This window comes from Corvus hawaiiensis, chromosome 3, assembly GCF_020740725.1.
Source record: "Corvus hawaiiensis isolate bCorHaw1 chromosome 3, bCorHaw1.pri.cur, whole genome shotgun sequence".
Lineage (NCBI taxonomy): Eukaryota > Metazoa > Chordata > Aves > Passeriformes > Corvidae > Corvus > Corvus hawaiiensis.
The window spans coordinates 54,286,035-54,301,294 of NC_063215.1; the positions used below are offsets into that span (position 1 = coordinate 54,286,035).

The 15,260-nt window shown below is 38.9% G+C and overlaps 1 protein-coding gene across 3 annotated transcripts in view; it reads left to right on the forward strand.

The window, feature by feature from the left end:
- Nucleotides 1–15,260, forward strand: part of TPD52L1 (TPD52 like 1) — a 49,109-nt gene that overhangs the window by 15,558 nt on the left and 18,291 nt on the right. For all 3 annotated transcript variants that reach the window (XM_048296775.1, XM_048296776.1, XM_048296777.1), the window contains 2 exons: nt 2,402–2,517; nt 7,468–7,616. In XM_048296775.1, the coding sequence (XP_048152732.1) occupies nt 2,402–2,517; nt 7,468–7,616 (265 nt within the window). Of the gene's footprint in view, nt 1–2,401; nt 2,518–7,467; nt 7,617–15,260 lie in introns of those variants that run through there.

The following is a 15,260-nucleotide window of genomic DNA, read 5'->3' on the forward strand; positions in this document are numbered from 1 at the left end:
CAGAAGCCAAACTGCTTTTTGCACTGATTCAAACCTAGTATATTATTTCCCACACTTTATGGGGGCAGGGTTTTTTTTGTTATTTTGAAGTAACATATGTCTAGAGAATTACTAGTTTGCCTGTTTGTGGAGGATAAATGAGTTACACATGAGTATATTATTAGTGTAATTTCCTGTAGCAACAGGAGGTTGTATGAGACCACAGGACCTGCAGTCTTGTCTTCAGCAATCCCACACCACAAGAAGAGGGGCTGTCTGGAAGAGATAATGAGGGAGGTGGGCTGGGTGTTGCATCTGTCTCTGGGCAGTCCTGTGACAGCCTATCCCAGAGCTAACTGTTGATTGATTGCTTAAGCTCTGGATTGAGGGTCATTGCAAATGGAAGAAGTGGTGAGATGGGGATAGGTAATGTGGACTCCTTAGCTGACCATGGAGGAGGAAGGAGGGGAAGTTCAAGGAACAGGTTCTAAGACAGCTTCTGCTCCATTGATGCCTCTTGTGTGGTTTTTTTGTGGGTTTTTTTTTTAGTGTAATAGAATTTCTGGGCAGGCAAGCAACTGAAATTAAATTCAGGAGAAACAGAATTAACTTAATCTGTGTAAGGCACAGCAGGAGAAGAAAACAGATGTTAATAAGTGGTAGTGTCCAGGCTCTATCCTCATGCCTTACCTGTTAGTGGCCTGCTTAAATGAAACTTGGAAAGCCTGTGCTTTAGATGAATATGTGGAGGTCCTGTACTGCTGTTCCTGCATCCATGAAAAAAGAGACTGCTTTCAAGACTGTGCAGACTAAGTTTAGCTTGAGTCCCATAGCAACGCAATTAATCCTCAAACAAATACCAAATAACAATTGTGTTTAGAGATGTAGGGGTGTTAATAAAGGTGATTTGGGAGTGTTCCTACTGAATAAATATGCTTTTCTTTTGTTGTGAATTCAGCAATCTAGGTTTTCCTGGCAAGCTGCTTTTTGGGTAATAGCTAAGATATCAACTACTTCTATATGCTTTCATGTTTTTAAAAGGTTTTGTGCTTGAGGGTGGTGATCTATTTCTGCATGTGGTACCAGGCAGGGCTTCAGCACCTGTGTTGCTGCTTTTTGTCTTCCTACTCAGGGAAGATTGTAATTAACAAGGCTGAGTTCACTCCATTGTATTCTGCAGTGAAGTTGATGGGATGAATCAAATCAGTTCTGTTCTGTTAAATAGAAGGAATTCCAGGTACACTGGGGGACTCTAGGTGAAGGAAATGGCAGAAGGCTGGAGGGAATTTAGTTTTCTGCATGAAAATGTAAAGTACTTAATTTCAACAGACTTGTTCCTTGTAACCTCTATTCTTTAATGCTGAAACTTAACTAAGTTGTATTTTAATCTCTGTATAATAGAGTATACAGGCCTCTGTGGAGCTAGGAAAGAAATTGTTTCTTTCCATATTAAGCAGTGTACGGGTGTCAGGAGTCAGCAGAGATGGCTGATTACCCTGCTAGGCAACTGAAATAAAGGGAAAAGTGCTCTCCCAGGTGTAACCTGGAGGAGATTTTTCTTCCACAACAGAAGGAGATCTAGAATTTTAAAACGAGTTCCAAAGTAACAATAATGTTTTCTGTTCCCTCATGGTTTGCATTGTCTTGAGAGGCTTTTAGTGGCCAGAGCCCCAGCAATCTTCTCTTCACTGAATTACTGGGATAGGAAATATTTTGTTTCATCAGTACCTATTATGCCAGGCAGGCCCAGGTCTTGCAAACATTTATGTATGCACTTATCTTGCCTATTACACATACTCACCCTCGTTTTGGGCATGCAGAAGAAAGTAACTGGAGGTCCAGTGTATTTGTCCCCTCTTCACAGGTTTAGATTGAGCAATCAAGGAATGCTTCTCACTAACATTCAGAAAATTTGAACAATAGGTGTGGCATTTGCTTCTGCAAACTGTGTGCGTCTGTAAGTTTTCAAATTGCTGCAATTGGAGGTACTTTTAGAGAAAACTTGGTTCAGTAATATACTTCCTTTATTATTCAGTGTACTATTGCTACTCTTCATATCAGTAATCCACATTAGTTAGCTTTCTTATTTAGAAGAAAAAGCTTTTTTTCTTCTGTATTGTTAGAAGGAAGAAAATGCCTTATCAGGGATTAGTAGGGTCCAAGGTGATTGATTTCTGGGAATGAGTGGTGCTTACACATATTAAACTGCTTCTGTGCAGACATTATCCTCTGATACTTCCAATGGCTTTTCAGAAGCAAAGAGGAGCAGAATGCAAATGATTGTAGAAGGAAAAGGTTGTTTTTTCTTGATTTTTTTCTTTTCCTAGTGGGTGAATATTACATCATTCTTAGATTTTAGGGGAGGCCAGTACCATAACTGAAATAATTAATAATGGTTGTCTTGACCTTTTAACTTTTTAAGGCCTGTTGGAAACTCAGTCACTGCATGAAGCAGATGAAGATGTGGTCACTGATGTTGATTTCAGCAATATGATTTCTGAAGAAGAAAAAGAAGAGTTAAAGATTGAGCTAGCCAAGGTAATGAATTTGAATTTCTGTGAGTGTTACTGTTTCTACTTCAGTAAACTGGAAGCTATTAATTGTAGGATGAAGTATACATCATAAAGGTATGCCCTTCCTTTTTTGGTAAAACTATTCTAGGCTACAATCATGTAAAGAAATTCATTTTCTTGTATCTATATTTCAAAGGTTAAATATCTTCTACTTGATGGTTGTACAGTGAAAGTCAAATGCATCTTCCCATCTTAGTCAAGACATGTCTTTATTTATAAATGTTCCTTGAAAAAGAGTGAAAGGTGTTCTCATTAGATCTGTGGTATTGTTGTTACAGTGGTTGTGCCACCTGATAGAAAAGATTCTTTTTGTGGTGGTCAGAGGAAAAGGTAGTGATGATGGTTACAGAGGAGACTGATGACAACAAGCACAGTAATTTTATCCCATTTTTGTTTCCTTTGATATGTTTTGAGAAGGTAATATTTTTTCAGGAGTTTGGAACTCAGGACACTGTGAAGAGGCTTAAAAATAATAAGGAGATGGGAGGACAAAGGTGTGAACCATGTGATCTCTTTATTAGAAAGATTAAAGAGATTGTCTAGATTTGGTCTACAATCTAGACAATAGTTTTAATTACTGGTGCTGAATACCGCAGAAAAAGAAGTGAAATTCTGAAATGGAAAATGAGAGAATGGGGAAAACTGTGGGTTTACTTATTTTTAATATGAGTCAAATAGCAAATCACGGCTGTATGAAGTTGAAGAGTTGGTTTTGCCTTAATTGGAATACTTAAATTGATATTAAGTTGTAGTACAATGTAGTCTTAAGAAGTAACATTTTTAATGACTCTCAAGTTACTTACCTGCAGTGTGATTTACGATTTTCAAGTGAAACAGAAGACTGTTTCTTCACTTTAGTATTTTATCAGTCCTTGTGTTTCTGAGTTACTGGTTAATTTTTACTTCTTTGTTGATCCTGTCACATCTGTAAACAATCAGGAGGAAGCTGAAAGCTTACATGTTTGGTTTATCACATCAGTTAGGAGTTGGCATATTCATCACTGGCTTTTCATCAGGACTGGGCACACACTGAAACACAGAAGGTTCCCCCTGAACATAAGGAAGCATGTTCTTAATGTGTGTGTGACTGAGCACTGTACTCCAAGACATTTTGGAGTCTCCATCCTTAGGTAGGGCTTGAACCAGATGTCCTTCAGTGGTCCCCCTTCCAGCCTCAGGCATTCTGTGATTCTCTTCTCTGGTGAAGGGGACTTGACAGGCAGATAGAGACAAGGAAGGAAAAAAGCCAGAACTTCCTGTAATCATCTGAGAATGATATGCCTCTCTCAGCAGAATCAATCTCAGATGTTTCTGGGTGTCCTTTCTGCTTACTGATTGCCACAGCAGAAAGAGTTCTCAGTCGCTCATGCTGTGGACATGCTTTAATTAATGTACTAACATTCAAGTGAGAGATTGCCTGTCAAATATTATGATTTTGACTGACGTAGGAATTATTTTCTGACTTCCTCACAGCAGTTTACTGGCATACAGCTGATGCCTAAAAACAAAATAAAATTGATAATTATACTAAGAAATGTTTGGAAAACTTGAATTTAGAGTGAAAAATGTCTAAACTTAAATGAGGCTTATCTTAGAAAAGTCTGCAAAAAATGTGTGACCTTGCCTCCTTCAGAAAGAAAAATTTGATAATGTGGTAACTGGGTAATGTTTCCTTTTGAAAAGCTGTTAGTCTTTACTTACAAGCCCTTTCTGCTCCACCAATGATAGTTTTGTTTTCTTCCATGTCCTTATGTGCTACGTAATACCTGTTTGAGCCTGTAGGAACAAGCATCTCTTTTATTGTTGTGAGAGGTAAAAATCATCCTTAATTCTGCTATCAGTAGTTGATATAATGGGGATCTCTTTGTGAGCACCTGTTATGCATTTATTTAAGCAGAAAATGTATGTTTCATCTCTGTGTGGTGTGTCTAATGTATATATTCTTTGTTTTCTTCCACCTTCCCACTCTGACATTAGGAGAGGAACAAGCACTGCTGTTTTTCTGGCAGAATTTTTTTGTATCCTCTATTCCTATTCTCCTGCTAGTAATCTCTTTTTACTGGAAGCTTCTCAGAGCATGAACTTAACTCTGTTCTTGTAGCCTAGCTAACACAGCAGGGCTCTGACTGCAATCAAGCCTTAGGATTTGTACAATGCAACTAAAATGAGTAACTCTTACAGAAACTTCTAACAGTCATTTGAATTTACAGAGGTCAGTCTGACTTTTCAGAATAATAGGAGAAAATTGTAACCCAGAAGCTTTACATAAAGCCAGAAGATTGTTAGCAGAACAGATTCCCTTTTCCTCTGCCCTGCCACCTCCCTCACTGTGAGGAGCATTTTACAGTGACTCTTGAGTCATCCTGGGGGCTGAGATTTTGAGCTACCTTGCTCGCTGCTCTCAGTTGTCCTTCCATTACACTCATGAAAGTAGTCATTTACTCCTTGGTGTCTTCCCCCTCCCACACCTTCACAGAAGCAGCTATCTGGTTTGATCTAGCTGATGCACAGGTTCAGCAGTGTGTGTTACTGTTCATTGCCAGTTTGAGGAAAGATGCTAATACCTTTTGCTGCAAATTTACGGGAGCAGGGAACTTTGTCCCTGTATGATGTATCTATATTCTTCTGACTCTGTTGCACTTTAAAAGAAGGGAAGCATGAGAACTAGAAGCTTGTATTTCTGCTGACTTAAGCTCTAGCTTTATAATGGAGTCTACATTTATAAAAGTGGACTTTTAAAAAATGCCTAAGCGGGTGATGCCTGACTTCCATGAGAGTTAGCTATGTTACGTGCTTAAATGCTTTTCAAGACTGTAAGTCCCCAATCTTTTCTACCTGCTTCAGAGTCTTCAGTCAGTGATATTTGAGTACTTGAGGGCGGCTTTGTATCTGTCATTATTTCAAAATGATGGAAGTTGAGGAGGATTTTGTCAATTCAAAACTGATTGCTATGTTATAAATAATAAATTACTTTTCTTTAGTCAAAAACGTTGCTCATACTTATGCCATTGAGCACATGGCTAATGCCTGCTTAGGCCTTCACAGCTTTAGATGTCTATTCAGTGGAACAGATGGAAAGTAATTTTATTAGAAGCCCTGAAATGGTTATGTATCCAACTACCTAGTGATCAGCCTAGTGCTGGCCCATAAGTGTCCTGGCATCAGTTTAAGTTAACTTCTTGAGCAGTGTTGAACAGGCAGTTGTGCACTAAGGGGTTTGCTGTTGGTGGGAAACAACTAAAAGGAGCTCTGAACTACTGCCTGAGGAATGCTGACTTTTGTGTTTTCTTTCTATAAGCATTTAACCAGTTATCCTCTCGGAAGACAGACTCTTGACAGCTGCCTCTTGACAGTATTCCATGTGCAGGTTAGGAATATAATGGAGCATAAAGGACATGGGGAGGAGTAAAGCCATTTGGATTGTTGTGTATTTTACTGGTGAAGTGTTGGCATCACAGGCATTGGTGAATACTGATACCTGCTTCACTCAGGTCATGGCTTTCCTTTGTCTTCGTAGTCTTGCTGCTTAATTCCTGAGTTGCTTGAATATTTAAATAGCAGGTAGTAAGAAAAGAAACTGATAGCTGGGGGATTCAAAGATGAAACTTTTTCAAGAACAATGAGCTTGCAGCCAGTTTTACAGTGAATCAGAATGCATGAATGTGTAAAATAAAAATAATGCTGGTACTGATGTCCTAAATATAGCCTTAGAGGTCAGCATTGCTTCAGCTGGTTCTTGCATCATTCCCTGCAGCCTATGGAGTTAAATCACAGGGAGACTGGGGTTCCAGGGAACTTAACATATGGTAATCAGATAAGTTGCCATATGTTATCCTACTAACATATGGAGGAAGGAATACAGTTGGTAAGGGAATTTGTAAACCTGAAGTGAAAGGCAGCTGCTCTGGTGTCACTTGCCCTTGTTAGCTTCAGTATCTCTATGTGCTGCTTGTGTAGATTGGCTTGGGAGGCTTCCAGGTGAAGAATGCAAACCCGTGCTCACTTGCAGGAGTGCTGCCCAAGGAGCAGGATTCTGAGCCAATGGCAGGACAATTCTGCAGTCCCTCTTCTCACAGACTTCTTACAGTCCTGTCTTCTGGTTCTTGCCTTGGTAAAACACTGTCTTTGTTTAAATGTTTCAAAGAAATGTCTTCTGCAGGGAGAATTGCATTCCTCTGTTTGGGTTGGATGGCATCTTTACAGCTTGAAATCACAGAATTTTGTTAAATACTAGGATGTCTGGAAAGACTAATCTGCTCTGTCTTCTGACTGCTTTTATGCTTTTGGTGCTGATTGCTCATGTTAATAGTCCATCTATAAATTTTTATGTTACAATTTTGAAATATGTAGGGCCTAAAATACATAAATAAAACTCATATGACAAGGATATAATATTTGACTCTCAAGTCATATATTATCATGCAATTTTTCTAATTTTTTTTAACCTGCTCCTAGGAGTTTGCATCTGTTTTTTTCAGGACCAGAGACTAAAAATCTGCAAATGTGACATTAAAAGCCTGTGCATTCAAAGACAGATATTTGCTTGAATTTTCCAGTATTCTCTTGTCCTGTCCATTCCCATTTTACTATTGAATGAAAAGTTGGTGTTTGAGACTCCTAATGCCCTAAGGCAGATTTGGGTGAAGTTGCTTCCTTACTGGATAATTCTCTCTCTTATCAAATGCATGTGTGTGATGGTGCACATAGGTGACACAGTTTGAGGCGTTAATTTAATGTAGTGTCAGCTCTGTTCTGGGCATGCCTTTGTGATCTCCACAAGCACTTGACTCTGTTTCTCTAGTTACCTACGAAAAGCACAAGTTCGTGAGATTCATTTAGCCTTTTAACATTGTATGTGGTTATCATTCTGTGGGAACAGGCTAATACTTTTCTCCTTTCTCCTTGTTTCCCTCAGCTAGAGGATGAAATTTCAACTTTGCGGCAAGTGCTAGCAGCCAAAGAGAAGCACCTGGTTGAAATTAAACAAAAACTTGGCGTAAGTCTGATGAATGAACTGAAGCAGAACTTTAGCAAAAGCTGGCATGATATGCAGACAACTTCTGCGTGAGTACTGATCTTTATACTTACACATATGAACATACCATGTTTTTCTAAAACTTTTTGGGCTGAATTAATAGCAACATTGGTAGAAAGAACCACCCACCTTTCATCAAGTGCTGTCTGAAAAGTCATTTGCTTTTTATTTCCCTCTTCATTTGACAACTGAATTTGACACTTAAGGAGAAGTAAAAGTGATCTTCTCCACAACTGAGCTGAGCTGGGAGTTGACAGCAAGGAATGCAGGGGGGCAGTGGCATCAGCCATGAAGGAGAAGTCCCACAATACGTGAACAAAGAGAGCAGACCAGGTCCAATGACAGCAAAGAGGGTCAAGCCAAGAGTTCAGATCTGCAGGTGCGTCTCTACTGATGAGCCAGGTTCTAGGTCAAGCCAGGGAGTCAAATCTGTGAGTTCAAGATCTATGAGGTACCTGGCCAGACACAGGCATACCAGTAATATGACTTGGTCTTAAATTCAGTCTAGGCTTTAGTATAGCTCCCAAGTGAAGGGAAAAGGTGCTTAACAAGGGTTGTCCCAACTCTTGCACAACACTTTCATCGCAGTCTTACCCAAGGTTTCACAGCTGTGCAGTGCCAGAACTCACCCTGAACGGCCAAACTCGGGGGAGTTGGGGGAAAAGCATTAGCAGTTCCTCTCAGTGCATTCAAGGTGCTGACAGAGACTTGGTAAAGTATGTTAAAATGTATATTTTTACATGAAAAGAACTATTATTTGTATTTTCATGAGAAGTCAAATAAGGAATAAACCCCTTAATAAAAAATACAATTTGTAAGTCTCCTGTCTCTCACTGTTGGACAGTTTCTCATCTAGGTCCTGTTTCTCATGAGATGTCATTAGCAGGGGTATCAGTGTTGCCTTGGTGAGGATGTCTGGTATCTGCTAGGAGAGAATAGTTTAGAGACACTGAGCTTTAGAAGAGAGGAGGGGTACAAGACATCTGAACTAGAATTACTGGGAGAGACTAGCAAAATTTTGAAACAAAAACTTTCATTTTTACTTGAAATTTGGTAGCAAGTTCCCAGATAGGTCTTACTTTTTCCTTCACATATTTTCCACAAAGATAGAGAGACTTAGGAGACTTTTTCAGTGTGGTAGTTGCTACTTTTTATTTAAGATGCGTTTCAGAAACTACAGTTCATTAGGTGATAAGTGTCCAGAAATAGTTACATGGAACTGAGAAGCAGGAGTCCCATTTGTGCACCTAAAAATCTTAATGTTTATGGTCCAACTGCTGTATAATTCTGCTAGACACTCATGCCAGAACACCAGTGCTGGTACAAGTCATGGTAATCCAGCATTCTTAAGAATGGTTGTGTTGAGTAATAGAGATGATTCATTGTTGCTGTACCAAAATAGCAGTGGGATAGCATTATTCACCAAGATTCTCTGATTTAGGAAGGATGAAAAGCCTGTTTTAAAATAAAAAGTTCAAAATATTTACATGCCTGTACTTTAGGTTTCTAAATCCACAATTACTCATTTTAAATTTTAAAATGACCTGGTTTTAAGAGGACAAATTTTGTTTCACTTAGCTGCTGTGCTTTCCTGTAAGTTAAAATGACTTTTCTTTAACAGGGAATTTTTCAAAGCCACAGAGCACCAAAGTTTTTGTCCACTTATTGTTATTCTTTTTAAGCTCTCCATTTAGGGATGCATTCTTGTGGTTAGAATGGACTTAAAGGAAGAGGGGTTGACTTTTCTCAGAAACAGTCCTGTGAAGTGTGTTTGACCACTAGTTAAGAGTCATGACCTAACTTACAGGATGCATGCCACCTCTACTGACTACATTTAAACTTGGGATTTTGACAATTTTAAAGCATTTACATTTTAAATGGTTGGCCACAAGTTCCTTATTAATTTCCTGTACTGTTCAGTGCACTGATGTTTAGTATAATCTATGTGTTGGGGAATACAAAGGATTCTGCTATAGAGGACATCAGCAACTAGAGAGCAAATGATTGCCTTGAGTTTGGTTTGGTTTCTTGGTGGTAAGGCATTCAACTGGAATGACTTCCCCCACACACCTTTTTAATGATTGGGTTTTCAGTGAACAGAGGTGGGTGGATATTCAACTTCTAGCAATGCAGGTTTTTTATATTTTAAAAATAGATAATTCATTCTTATTTAGATGCTAGAAGCAGGGTCATGTTGGTGAAGTTTGAGGTTATTTATTTTAGCTTAAGAAATCATTACAAGTGTCTTTACATGGATATTTTTAAAGACCATAATTGAGCTTTTCTAATTAACGTTTTGCTACAAAGGAAAGGTTTTACATAACCTGAAGGAATTGTATTTAGTTGAAGCTTCTTGGTGGTGCTTCTGTAAAGTTCCCACAGGTCTCCTTACCTTCCATACTTCAGATTTTCACCGTATAGTGGATTAAGGTAGAAGATAGTATTTATGAAGATTGACCTGGTTTTATACAGAATCACAGAATATTTGAGGTGTTGACAGCAAACAATATCAGGAGACTCTCTAGTCCAACTGCCTCTTTCAGGCAGGACCAGCTAAAGCAGAGTGCTCAGGACTGTGTTTAGTCAGGTTTTGAATATCTTCAAGTATGGAGATTCTACAGCCTCTCTGGGCAACCTGTTCCATGTTCAGTTGCCCTTGCTGTGAAAAACATTTTTATTTTTCTTAAATATTAAAATATTAATATATTTTAATATTTCTTGCATTTAATTTGTGCTGGTTGCCTCTTGCACCTTCACTAGATACCAACTGAAAAGGGCTTGCCTCTATCTTCTTTCCTCCTTTCATTAGGTTGTTTATACACATTGATGAGATCCTTCCATGAGCCTTCTCCAAGGTGACCAGTCCCAGCTTTCCCAGCCTCCTCATATGAGAGGTGCTCCAGTCCTTTACCATCTTTATGGACCTTTGCTGGACTTGTTCCACTTTGTCCATGTCTGCCTTGTACTGAGAAGCCCAGAGCAGGACCCAGCACTCCAGGTGTGGCCATAACCAGGGCTGACAGGGGAAGTGTCACTTCACTCACCCTGTAATCACTTTTCCTAATGCACCCCAGGATACTGTTAGCCACCTTTGCTGCCAAGGCACTGACTCATGTCCAATCTGTTCTCTACCAGGATTCCAGGTCTTTTTCTACAAGGCTGCTTTCCAGCTGGTTGATCCCCAGCCTCTGCTGGGTTATTAATCCCAAGTTGCAGGACTCTGCATTGCTCTTTGCTGAGCTTACTGAGACTCCTGTTGCTTCATTTTTTTTCAGACGAAGTCCCAAGTAATTGTATTCTTCAATGCAATTATAGAATTGCATTTCATTATATATGGAGAAGGTTACAAGGATTACTTTATTCTTTCACTAGTCCCTCATATTAAGCACTAAAGACATAGATTCACAAGAGATCTTGCCCTTTGCTGAGCATATATATTGTAACCATGCTCAGCTTTGTCCCTCAGCTTTTCATTTGGTGCTCTTCTGTAGTTCTTTGGAAAAAAACCATAAGACATCATAGTCCTGTCCTCTTGGGATCTATTTCAGTACTACTGAGATTCTAAGGGGTAGTCGTACCTGTAAAATTACACACCAATAAATTCACTCCAGCCTAATAGTTCCCACAAACTCCTTTGTTATCCTTTCTTGAAATGTTATCAACTCTTATAAGACATGAACCTCCTCTGTTTTAAATGGTTAACCTTTCAACCCATGGATGGAATAATAACTATGGTGAGAGCTTCGGAGATGAAAATGCTTGGTTTGCTACTAAACCTTTCCAGAAGAGAAATACTCCAGACATTCAAACCACTGTAAGCAGCAGTACACGGCAAATAAATTATTAGAATAACTAAAAAATTAAAGGAAACTCTTTATATCTTCAAGGGCTGTAGTAATGAAATGATGTGAAATCAAAGCCCATATGTTTAGTGATTCTGGCTGGGGGCCTGGGAAGCCTTTGATGTGATGGAAAGTGGATCCACGCAAGACTGACATTTAGGATAGGAATCTGACAGAGTTGTTTTCAAAATGGCTTTTCATCTTTTGCCCTCAGACAAAAATTTTTACTTGCAGAAAGAGAAAAGCTCATGAATTAGAGAGCCAAATCAAGAGAACTGTATGTGCTGGCTCCAAACAGCATGTTTCCTAGACAGGGCCCTGGGCTGTTTTTTAAGTTGTAGCTGTCTTTTCAAGCCTTTTTAGGAAGGTTTCAGTGTTGCTCTGTTCTTGCATGTGATATTTAATTAAGATTTGGGACAAGAACATTCAACATGGACTTGGTCTTTTCCTCCAGAGATAGAATAAAGATCTATTCATTGACTATTGTGGAACTATGTGAGCAAGCTTAGTCCTGATAGGAAACCTGAGGACAGTTGCATAGGTTTCAACAGCTATTGGGAACTTAATGTTTTATAGTTCAAATTTCTGCCAGGTGATAAGAAAATAGAAAGTAACGGTTGCGCTGCATGTGTTTTAGGCTTACAATCTGTGGTACAGGCAGTCTTTGTTCATACAACTTTAAATATATAGTAATGTGTTCCAAAGTTTCAGAAGTTTTTTCAGTAAGTCGGATATAATTCGTGGACAGCCACAGTCCTACTGTGACTTCTAGGAATTAAGTAAACTGTGTTCCCACACACATACTTCTTATGAGTGGTAGTAAAAGAAATGTGGGTGTTTCTGTTCATTGCTATGTGTAATCACCTTTTGACATTTTCTTCTCTAAATTTGCAAGTAAATGTAACAGTTGTGTAAGTGAAGAAATTGTGTTGGCTTTAGCAAGTACATTACCTGTGTGTGAGTCTGTGCTATATGGAAGTAAAAGGAGCCTCTCCCTTCCACTGACTTTGCTTTCTTGGCGTCAGATCAGGCAATCTTCATGCTGTCTTCAAATATAATTACTTTGCTGATTTTCTGCATGTGTCTCTGGCCTTGAATTTGGAAGGGTGGAGTAATAAGGAGAAAGGGCTTAAAGAAGTTAACTTAATCTGTTCTCTTTGTTCCTTGTCCAAAAGGTGTATGTCCATTTGTTTCCACCAGAACCTTCAGCTAATGGAAACTCCACAGTAAGCTCAGGTGATCTGTTCCAGTGTTCATTTCTCAGGAAAAAACCCACTGTAATTATCATGGGGCACCAGAAAATATATACATGTGTATTATAGTTATCTGTATGTGTGTGTATGGAATTGTAAGGATGGGAAGGGAGACCCGAATGTCAGTTAAAATCTCTGAAATGACAAGGATTAAAAATAACCAGTAAAGCGTCAGTGTAAAAATGGGAAGGGAAAAGGGAAAGGGAAGGGAAAAGGTAAAAGAAAGGGAGAAATGGAAGGAAAAAGAAAAAAAAAGCATGAAAAGGAAAGAGGAGGAAAACTACATGAAAAGGAAGAAAAGGAGAAAGGGAGGGGAAGAAAGGAAAAGAGAGGCTGGGATATGTTTAATCTGCATAATTTTGTTAACCTAGTGTACAGTACAGAGCCCACAGACAGTGTTACTGATACAGTCTAAGGTATGATGAACTGTCAGGTTTTGGCCTGTAATGTCTTAAGATCCTCTGTGCTTCAGCAAACATGTTTTGACTTTTCTACTTGGAGAGTAACTGTAGCACACTTTCCTCCCCGCCCCCCCCCCCCCTCCCCCCCCCATGCTGCATTGCACAAATAATGTGTTTCAAACAACTGTATCGCAGATTTTTTCCAAGTGCTTGAAGATTACAGGGCAAGATATCCCAGAACATCTGGCACCTTTGTCTGGCACCTTTCCTGACCTGTGACTCTCTCCAGCCTATTGAACAGTCACCTTCCATGTGCTGCCCACAGATTTCTGGCTGCAGCCTGCAGAGGTTCAGTTCCCTCAGTTCTCTCTGTGGGAGAGGAACTACCTGGGGCATACTTCCTTAGATTTAGGCATATGTACCCATCCAAATGCCGGCAGTTTCTGTTAATTCTTAACACCCCTGGCAATGGGAAGGATGACAAAAAAAAAAAAAAGGTCTGTTGTTTGGTTTTGAAGTTGGAATGAATTTCAGGAGAGTACTAAAAAAAACCCACCAAAACAAACTACAAAAAAACATACAACAGCTTAGAGTTCATTTGTGGCAAAAATGACAACTAAGAATGCTCTTAGAGAATGTTTTATGTACATTTTCTCTGTCATTCATATATGCATTTATTTCATTTGAGTATTAGCATAATTTAGTTAATGCTGAGCCCTGTTTCTCCCAGAAAGTCAACAGAAAAATAGTTTTCTAGCTGAGAGTTTCTCAGGGATCCAGATGCTTTAGATCGATTGGAGAAAAGTCATTCTTAAGCTGACTAATGGTTTGAAAACTGAAAAGAAGAAAGCTCCATAGGGCATGGCTTGTGCTACCAGGCTCAGCTCTACTGTATGGTTTTGTTGTTAATTGTTTGCATTCTGTTACATCTTCTGTGAGCCTTATCACAGGCGAGGGTTTCTCAAATGGATTCGTTTTCCCAGCAAGCATTGATGGAGAGGCACAATGCTGAATGAAGATGTACTAATTATAATGCAATTGTACTAATTTTACAGAAGCTGAATTAAAACTCCTTATAATTCACTGCAGTAGATCAAACGTGCAGCTTGACATGCAAAATATAAATATTATATGTGTAGCCTACTTCTGTCAGCAGGCCATGTATTGCACCTGTGAAGGAAGGTTACATTTAACTCTGCCATGTGAAGGGCAATTCTGTACTGAGATGAGATGGGTATGATTGTCCTGTCTTGTCCTGCAGATGATGTTGGCCATTTAAATGTCTAGTTCTCTCTAAAAGGCTGCTGCTCGGCTGTTCTCTCTATGAAGCACTCTTTCCTTCACGTGTTGTGTTTTATGAAACAGTATGTCCTTGTGTTTCCTTTCACTGTCTGTAAAAATCACCTAGTGAGATCTGGTTGTCACAGGATAGCATAACCTAAATGTAGTATATGAAACTGTCAAGTGAAAATGCAGTCAAAATATGCTGCAAATCTACTTTGTCTAAATAGTATGTTATAGCGCTGGAGACATGAGTTATCTTTAAAGCTGCCTTTAATTGTGTTGGGCATGTTATCAGAATATAACTGCAATATCAGCGTGTTTTGTGATAACCTCTGATAATCAGTTTTATAAATAATTGCTTCTGTTAAAGAAATACCCTATTTTGAAAACAGAATTATAATCAGAAGCTGATGGATGAAATTCTTAGGTTAATGTCATATATAAAGATAATGTTCAAGTGTTCACAGGTGAGTGTTATTTACAAGTTTACAATTGAGACAGTGGTTGATATAACTTATTTGTTTAATCCCTGTTGTCTATGAAATACATTATAAATATTTACTGTTAAGTGCTAAGTGAAAGCACAGAATATGATCCTTGTTAACCATTACCAGCAATTCTTCTGTGCTACAGAGTATTTTCAGATGCCACAAAATCAGAGCAGGCATTCCTACTCTAACTAAATAAATCAAGTAGCCTGTTTCTACTTTTGCTAATGCTATTGGGTACCTGGTGTAATGCTGATGGTGCCTTTGTATGAGTGTAATGATGTATTTGTGTAAAAATGCACACCATGGCTTGGATGGAAGGTGCTATTTCTTGAATCTCTGTATCCTAAATTATCTGAGTTTGTTTTTGCTGGAGCATTTCCACCTATAAGTTTTGGGGTCACT